Source organism: Macrobrachium rosenbergii, chromosome 16, assembly GCF_040412425.1.
Source record: "Macrobrachium rosenbergii isolate ZJJX-2024 chromosome 16, ASM4041242v1, whole genome shotgun sequence".
NCBI classification, from domain to species: domain Eukaryota; kingdom Metazoa; phylum Arthropoda; class Malacostraca; order Decapoda; family Palaemonidae; genus Macrobrachium; species Macrobrachium rosenbergii.
In genome coordinates, this window is record NC_089756.1 from 34,473,762 (window position 1) to 34,483,761 (window position 10,000).

At 35.4% G+C, this 10,000-nt stretch overlaps 1 protein-coding gene across 1 annotated transcript in view; it reads left to right on the top strand.

Moving 5' to 3' along the window:
• The first annotated feature begins 5,244 nt into the window (after window positions 1-5,244).
• The window catches only part of LOC136846927 (uncharacterized), a 328,106-nt gene continuing 323,350 nt past the window's right edge, over window positions 5,245-10,000 (top strand). The window contains exon 1 of the mRNA XM_067118180.1: window positions 5,245-5,542. Coding sequence (XP_066974281.1) covers window positions 5,540-5,542 — 3 coding nt within the window. The 5' untranslated portion in view covers window positions 5,245-5,539. The remainder of the gene's footprint in view (window positions 5,543-10,000) is intronic.

A 10,000-nucleotide genomic window follows, 5' to 3' on the forward strand; every position in this document is an offset into this window, starting at 1 on the left:
TCGTATTATATGATTTGATATGTTAGGATAATGCAAAATTTTTTAAAAATATCTCTTTTTATAATGAGGTCATCAGCAAGAAAGTAACAGAACAATCGCATTACATGATTTGATACGTTAGGATAATGCAAAATTTTTAAAAATATTTCTTTTTATTATGAGGTGATCAGCAAAGACAGTAACAGAATAATCGTATTATATGATTTGATAAGTTAGGACATTGCAAAATTTTTAAGAATATCTCTTTTTATAATGAGGTCTTCAGCAAGGAAAACTAACAGAATAATCGAACTGCATGATTTGATATGTTAGGTTAATGCAAAATTTGTTAAAATATCTCTTTTTATAAAGAGGTCTTCAGCAAGGAAAACTAACAGAATAATCGTATTATATGATTTGATACGTTAGGACAATGCGAAAATTCATCAGCGTATCTCTGTTTTTGAAACTATTATCATAAAGGTAGTTTCCAGGATCAGTGGGACTCAGTCCAGACATCAGGAATTTCACCAACACAACCTAGAACTCTCTTGAGCTCTTGTGCTTTCGAATTTTTGTTCCTTCTGAAACTCTCCCGAAATCCATTTTCGCCAGTGAATCTTATCAAGATTTTCGAAGTTTACAGCTATTTCATTTCTACGAAAACAGTTTTTTTTTTCCTGGTTAACTTGATTATACTGTACAGTCGCTCTGGAAAATTCTGGCACAATTTTCAGAGCGTTTCGGGCAAGAGTCTACAAAACAGTAACTGGCAACTTTCATGACGGGAAAGTTCATGGAAGACAGGAATGATGTTGAGGACTTCTCTTTGGGAACAGCGGTGTCCTTGAATCTTCTTCCTTCAAGAGACAAAATGGTCTGTCGCTTTCTTTACGGTCAAGCCTTTTCCTTCACTACTCCTGTATGTTGATGTAGTTCTAGCTTAACTCTAAAGGCGGGAGGGAGGCCAACACCAGTATGAAGCTGGTTCTTACAGTGTAATCTTGCGGAATGATGCAATTATTATTATTATTATTATTATTATTATTATTTTATTTTTATAATTATTCAGACGATGAACCCAATTCATATGGAACAAGCCCACCAAAATGGCCACTGACTTGAAATTCAAGCTTCCAAAAATTATGGTGTTCATTAAAAGAGGCAACAGAAGGCAGTGGGAAATACGGAAAGAGGATATCAGTTATGAGAAAAACAAATAGGTTAACAAATAAGTAAATAAAAATGTAAATAAATGATTAAAATACAAAGAGAATTGCAATAGTTTAGTAATGCATTGCATATTCGCTTGAACAAAGCACACAAATTCAATGTAACGGTTACGACGATCTCTGGCTCACTGCGCGTGCGCGAGTGTCCCGGATGCAACAGTATTGCCAAAATGGTAAAACATCATTGTTACCATGATATGCGTATGCTAAAGGAAACACTGGTTGTAGATAGACATATGAACATTATTATTATTATATGAAGGATGTATATTAATCGTATATGAACATAGGAATGAAATGTTCAATATAAGGGTACAAGGGAATGAATGCAATTCATAACAAATGAAACACAAGCCACGTTTCTCTCACGTAACAAATGTGCTACAATATCTTACATGTACTAACACTTATTCCTACTTCTGGTTTCCTTCGGGCTTGGGCGAGAAAAGGACGTTAGGTAGCCCGTATGGCTGGCTTTTGCTCTGAAAAGAAAAAAGTTAGACAATAGTCTGTTAAACCTTTTGGTAAAATCTAGTTTTCTTTAATGCCTGGATTCTCTACCCCGTATTCTGCACAGAGCAACGTGCAGAATCCCATCAAACTAATGCCTGCCCTGCGGTGGGGTAGTGCCATAAGCACACCTCACGCGGTGCACTGTATGCATTATTCAAGGTTATTTGCAACGTCCAATCGGCATCTAGCAACAACCCCTTTCATTCCTTTTGCTGTATATCCGTTCATATTCCCTTTCTTCCTTCTTAAGTACCAACCTTTCCTAACAATTGTTGCATAGTGCAACTGCTTTGAGGTTTTCCTCTTGTTAAAATTTTTAAATCTTTTTACCCTCAATTTCCATTTCAGAGCTGAATGACCTCATCACCATAGGTCCCAGCCCTTGACCTTCGGCCTAAATTTTGTATTCCATTCCAAACTTCAATCTAATTTAGGCCTATAGGGTGTAAGCCTACAGGGGAAAAAGTAAAGCCCTTCAGTATTGTGGTTCTCAAGTTGTTTTACCGAAATGGATGTCCATGAAAAGGTTTGACTGGTACCGTTTCCGTTGCCGCCTTATGTCCAGTACTCACAATATTAACCCCGTGGTGTGTGTTGAGTCTCCCCATTCAAAATTTGAAGTTCCTAGATCCAGTAGTTTTCGAAGTTATTCATGAAGTGTTGACTCCAGTCCAGTGCCAGTTGCCGCTATGGTAACACCAGAAAATAAATAGCAATGAAAAGAAATTCCTGATAATGAGAATGGAGAAAAAAAGACAATTTCAGTAGGGAATTCGAAGTCATAGCAAAAATACACATCAGTTTATGTAAAGTACACGCAGTCACGTGTCCTTGCAACATTACAAGAACCTACAGCAAAATTACACATGGCAACATTAAAGTGCTTATCCTTGCAACATTACAAGAACCTACAGCATGAGTAAATTAAACCATATCTCCCATACCTATCAATGACCCATTCTCGCGGCATTCTTTAAAGGATGGGAGACAATGGGACCAATCACAATTTCCAGAATGGGAAAAACTTTTTTAGAGGTGAAATACAACAAATGAGAAAAAGAGAGAATGGGGGTGTACTCAACTCGTTCATGAAATGGCTGTGTTTTTTGTTCATTTATTTACTGATTCTTTTGTTTTTTGTCTGTGTCCACTGATGGTTATTTAGCATGAACTCTAAATAGTATAAGAAATATGTCATCATTGTGTATATGTGCTGTAAACACACACACATAATATGTATATATATATATATATATATATATATATATATATATATATATATATATATATATATATATATATATATATATATATATGTATATGTGTGTGTGTGTGTGTGTGTGTGTGTGTGTGTGTGTGTGTGTGTACATTATATATACACAATGATGACAGATTGCTTATACTAATTAAGTTCATGAAATAACCATTTATATATATATATATATATATATATATATATATATGTGTGTGTGTGTGTGTGTGTGTGTACGTGTAAGTTTAATTCCATGATGAGGTCACAGAGACAGCAGGGGGTGCATTTGTATAAGAGTGTGAGAAGAGTGAATAAAAAGCAGCAAATGTTAGGATGAGAAATGAGAAGTTTAGTGAATGGAAAACAGAGATTATCTGAAGTGAGAGAGAGAGAAAAAAAAGCAAGTATTAAGAATAGAGGGATTATAAATATAGATCTACTTTCGCGGTACTAGCAATCATTTCTTAATCTTCGTAGAATCATAAAGAGAGAATTTACTTTTTACCACAAAGAACTCGAGAGAGAGAGAGAGAGAGAGAGAGAGAGAGAGAGAGAGAGAGAGAGAGAGAGAGAGAGAGAGAGAGAGATTAGTTCAGGAAAATTGAGCTCCGTTTGTTGCCGTCTTTCGTATTCCTCTTTATTCAAAAGTGCTAATTAACTCGCATTTGTTCACTGTTATTAATAGAATATAGAATTTAAGCCAAGGGCCAAGCTCTGGGACCTATAAGGTCATGTAGCACCCAAAGGAAAATTGGGAGTAAAAAGTTACAAAGGTGTAACAGAAGGAAAACCTCGCAGTTACACTGTGAAACAATTGTTAGAGAGGGTGGAAAGTCAGATGGAAGAAAGGTTACGTGAGCGGAGGTACAGTAAAAGGAATGAAAGGGGTTGCAACTAGGGACCTAAAGAAGTAATGCCTACAGTGCACCACGTGAGGTGACGGTTATTAATGGAATACACAAGAACAACATTTATGTTTTAAAAATAGTCACAAAACATTGTTTACACAGAGAGTTGGAGTAATTACCTGCTCTACATGAAACGTTCCCATGGCATTAAGCGCTCAAAAGCCTAATCCCATCCAAATACATATAGAGGTACCGGACGCGTGAATGTTCGCTGTTTAAATATAAATGTTAAAATTCTACTGCAACATTTCATGGGTTGGGGTATCCCAAACTCCAAAGGAATAATAATAATAATAATAATAATAATAATAATAATAATAATAATAATAATAACTGTAGTACCTCAGTCAAAAGTTGAAGTTATTCAGGCTTCTTGCTCGGTTTGATAATTTTAAATAACTTTTTTCAAATATATCATCATCATTCCTATAAATAAAAATAAACCTGTGATAATAACGACAATAATAATCATTATCGTTAAAGTTGGTTTAGGCCCAGCGAGTGTAAATTAACAGCTTCCGTTTACACAGACTGTATCGATGAAATCCCCCCCACTAAAAATCATTTCATAACAACTAGCCCAGCTAATTTGCAGTCATTCTTTATTTTTCGCGAATGAAGTTGGTTTAGTTGTGGAACCTGTATACATGCAAATTCGACATTCAACGCGCATTCATCAAGCACAGCTACAAACACGCTCATCGGGAGTGAGATTGATTGTGAAAGGATAATCGGACAAATCATGACTGTTAATAAAATCACCGGTAGTATCGTACGCTTTAGAGCACGGGGCAGAACACCCGCTTGGTGTAAGCTGCTATGCTACTACTGTACTAACCCAGTAAGCGCTTTGGTTTTACCTCTACACGCCCTTAACCATTGCCGTCTAGAGTATCTAGACGGCAATGCCTTAACCGTCCCCTTCGCTAAGGGACAGGAGAAATAAAATCATCGGTATTATCGTACGCTTTAGAGCACGGGCCGGAACACCCGCTTGATGTAAGCTGCTATATGCTACTACTAACCCAGTAAGCGCTTTGGTTTTACCTCATCCCCCCGCCCTTAACCATTGCCCGTCTAGAGTATCTAGACGGCAATGCCTTAACCGTCCCCTTCGCTAAGGGACAGGAGAGTAGGGGGTGAGCCAAAAACCAGACGGAGGAATGAGGAGGACGCCCAAAAAACACAGGTTTCTCGTGACAGAGTTCAACTCTACATCCCTAATAAAGAGTAAAATGTCCACATCCATCACTACTACTACAACTAAGCTAGAAAACGTTTTACCTTTTCCCCGCTCTTATCCGTCCCCTGCGCGTAGGGACACGGCAGGGGATGGGGAGTTGGGGGCGGGGGGGGCATAACCTGACGGAGGAATGAGGAGGACGCCCAAAAATACACGGGTTTCTAGTGACCCAGTTCAACATTATATGACACAGGCCGTGACTCCCAACAGCAGCTCATGTTGGAGTCTATATAACGGCAGTCATAGTCTGACTCGGATCAGTAGCAGATCAGCTTCCGTGGTGTGAGGATGTGTATTGTTGAATTGGTGCGTCTGCGTTGTGGCGGGCCCGTGTGATTTTTTTCCTCGACCTGAACCGGATTCTGGTGATTAATATACATAAAAAAAGGGACTGTTTTAACTTCCTGCAAGAATGGTAAGTTAATTACGGAGGATATTTGTAGTGTTCGTTAATGAGGTACTTGAATTAAAACGCGAATTTGACTTAGAATTTTGATGGACGGGTTTTTTTTGTTGTTGTTGTCGAATGATTTCAGGAGAATTCGTATTTAATTTTGGATTAATTTTTGTGTAAATAGTTTTTAATGATATATCAGTTAATTACAGTGAATAATGGCTAGCAATGTCATATAAAAGTTAATGAGGGATATATTAAGGTATTACATACGCATAAAACAACAATTCATTTACCTAAGTCTGCTATCAGTCTAGGCCTATATATGTATTAACATAATTAATTTAGGTTAAAGATCAATGCTAAATGCATATGATTAATGCAACCGGGTTAATCATTTCCTCATTAAACGAAAAATGATGCGAGAATGTGTTTCTAAAGGTATGTTTTTAACGTTTATTGAGAATTTCATGTAAACTTTTTATTTGTTAGAGGAGGATTAGGCCTAGGCAAATGTACACAAGCGAGTTTAGGCCTATGCTTATATATTGTGTATACAGAGGAGAATTAGGTATAGGTTATGTATTGTATATAAATAAATGAGAATTATGACTAGATTTGTTTGTATGCACAGAAGTAGGCGTAGCCTATGTATTTTATACACATATGGGATAATTAGGCCTAGGCCTATATATTTTATACACGAGATAATTAAGCCTAGGCCTATATATTTTATATAGACATGAGATAATTAGGCCTAGGCCTATTTATTTTATACACACGAGATAATTAGCCCTAGGCATATATATTTTATATACACACGAGATAATTTAGGCCTAGGCCTATATATTTTATGTACACACATGAGATAATTGGTCTAGGCCTATATATATATACACACACGAGATAATTAGGCCTAGGCCTATATATTTTATATGCATACACACACAAGATAATTAGGCCTAGGTTTACATGATTTATATTAATATGTACATACACACACACACACGCACGAGAGAATTAGGCCTAGGCTCATAAACCCTTATATGTTTTATATAAATACGTACACACACACACACACGAGATTTAGGCCTAGGCTTATACACACCTTCGCACAATGTCTACCTGATTGGTGATTTTTGCCCTTCATTATAATTTTTTTTTTATTTGAAGCCTCCTACTGATCAGATTTGATCAATTTTTGTTTAACTTGAAGTTCCTTACTAAATTACTAATCAGATTTTGAACTTTAGAAGAATCAATCAGGTTTTGAACTTTAAACGAGTCGGTCAGTTAGTAAGCACACTTAATCTTATCCAGCAATATAGTCCGGCGGGTAATTACGAATTATTGATAGTAGGCCATTTAACCGAAACTTCATGCTGCTTGTTGTGGATTACGCCAGAACCTTAAACAGTCTTCTATATATAGAAAATATTCGTATTTAGTGATGGGATTAATCTGAGTGTTATGGAAAGTTTGCATACTTTTGTTGGATAAGTAACTAGACTCATGCGTACAGTTTCTTCCGCATTGGGTGATTACCAATGAGATAGTTATGTTTGTTACAATTGTGTTTTATTTCTCAGTTCATATCATCAATTTTAGGTTTTAGTCTTTAAGATAGTCTTATTTTTCATGCAGTTTGTCATTGTGTTTCGTTTAGGCATGTACGTTTTTAGTAGTATAGTCTATCCGGCAAACCAAATTGAGAGCTCTGATGCTAGGCCTAAAACATACATACATACATACATACATACATACATACATACATATACTGTATATACATACATACATACAGTGCATAGTATGCGGGTCGAGAGTACATCGAGCGCGTAAATCAAAATCATTACTCTTAGATTAGGCCTAGCATCAGAGCTCTCTATTCGGTTTGCCGGATATACTACTAAAAACGTACATGTCTAAATGAAACATAGTGACAAACTACGAAAAATAAGACTATTTTAAAGACTAAAACCTAAAATTTATATGAACACGAGAAGAAACACACATATATATATATATATATATATATATATATATATATATATATATATATAAACACGTGTGTGTGCATATGTGATAATTTGTCCGTGTTTCACATAGCATTTTCATACTCCAAAAATTAAGCCACAAATGTCTCATCTGCGTTGATTGTCTTTATTACTGGAATAACCATTCTTAAGGGGAATTATATGTCTTAGATGTATTTAATCTGACCATAGTTCGAACCTGTGCTTTTGTGAGATGATACATGGGTGAGTGGATATTGTCAGTCACACGTGTGCCAGTCCGCAAAGGCATATGTTCAAATCCTGGACAGGTTAATTCACTTGTATATAATTCCTGGGGGTGTAAGGTATTCCCATTGTAAGGGGAATTAGTTTGTAATTTGTTATATATATATATATATATATATATATATATATATATATATATATATATACATGTAAAATGGTATATATTTTTCACCGGGTTTGAAGCTGAGTAGTCACTTGCATACGTAGGCCTATGTACTTGTTTGTGAGCGTTATGTTTATTTATGGACATTAATTTTTTTTTCCCTTAATACGAGGCATTTTAAAGATACCACAATAAGACCTACAAAATGTGGGAATTATAATTATCTGTGATTTGTAAACTTCTTTGAAGTACAAGCAGGCCAGTTAACAACTCTGCAGGTATCTTGCTTAGGCCTAACGTAAGCACTGTCATTCCGGGTTGAAAAAAATACCCTAGTATTATATTTAATAATACAAGTAATTTAATTCTTGGAGACAATCATTCATAATCCATGGTATATGTGTTCTTTATGATATTTGCTTCAGCAATTAATAATTGTTTTAGGTTCGACTTCCAACGAGCATTATAAACGTGTTAATGTTTAAGCAGAGCACTTAACGCATTCGCTCCTCTTACGCTTAACCAACGTGCTGTTTTATTCACTCTGTAGGGTAATCTCTCTTTTCCCTTTATGTAAATTGTATAAATAAAGCATTTTTTTCCTTGGAGTAAGATGCATATCCCATTCTTCTATCAGATTAATGTACGGTTACACGTTTCACCATACAGCGAAATAAACTCCTTGTTTGGTTTTAGTGAGTCGATGGGGCAGGTTTCTTGTCTAAACGGTATGATTAGGATATACGGTATGTCCACTGGGCGGGGGAGATTCACATATCAATTATACATATATATATATATATATATATATATATATATATATATATATATATATATATATATATATATATATATATATATATATATATATATATATATATATATATATGTTATATATATGTATATACATATATATGTATACATTTGTCTGTATATATATATATGTATATATATTTAATGGAAATTGTTGGTATTTTTATCATAATGGAAATTTACCGGGTGGAAAACTTTGGCAACCTTGCATTCTAAGAGACTTCTGGTAGCTGGTAACTGTTGCCAGATGGGTTGATCAACCATGACTTGATTTTTTTTTTTTAATTATTAGCATTTTAAGCGTCCATAGATGCATGGCTTTCTTTGCGATAACACAAAAACGCTTTCTAAAAAGAGTGCATGATTCAGTGAATGGTGCATTGCGTGATGTAAGGTTTCAAAGTGCTCCAAATGAGCATTGCCTGAAGGAGTAGGAAGTAGCATTGTTGAAGCTTTCTGTTAAAGAGTATGATTGTGATAAATAACGTTTTTTGTTTTTCCTCTTGAACCACTTCCTTTTAGGATAAATGAGTTATATATATATGTATAGTATATATAAAGAGAAAATCCTCGAAGGAAAGAGAAACAGTGGAGTGCTGCAAGGTCTTTCGACTTATAGTCCTGTACTTAGCGGACTTTGGGTCTGCTAAGTAAAGGACTATAAGTCGAAAGGCCTGCAAACTCCATTGTTTCTTTCCTTCGTGGATTTTCTCTTTATTTATATATTCATCGTGTTCCATATTTTCGTGGTTCAGTTATACATGTATAGTATATATATATATATATATATATATATATATATATATATATATATATATATATATATATATATATATATATATGTTTGCACACATATCTCTGAAATGCATTGAGGAATTTCACAAACTTTGTATACATATGACTTACTATCTGGGAAAGAATACTGTTTGGGTAAGACATCACTGGCACCAAAGGGGAGGGGTGTGGATGGGAAGGGGTGACATGTAAAAATAGCACATGCACATATCTCTGAAATGCATTGAGGAATTTCAACCAAACTTTGTATACATATGACTTACTATCTGGGAAAGAATACTGTTTGGGTAAGACATCACTGGCACCAAAGGGGGAGGGGGTGTGGATGAGAAGGGGTGACATGTAAAAATAACTGAAAACGACAGATATTAATGTCTAATTCATAGTTTTCGAGTTCACTGAGATGAACAGTGACACTCCCATGCCCTTTAAGTCCAAGTTCAGCCCCGATAGGAAGGGAGAGTGTGA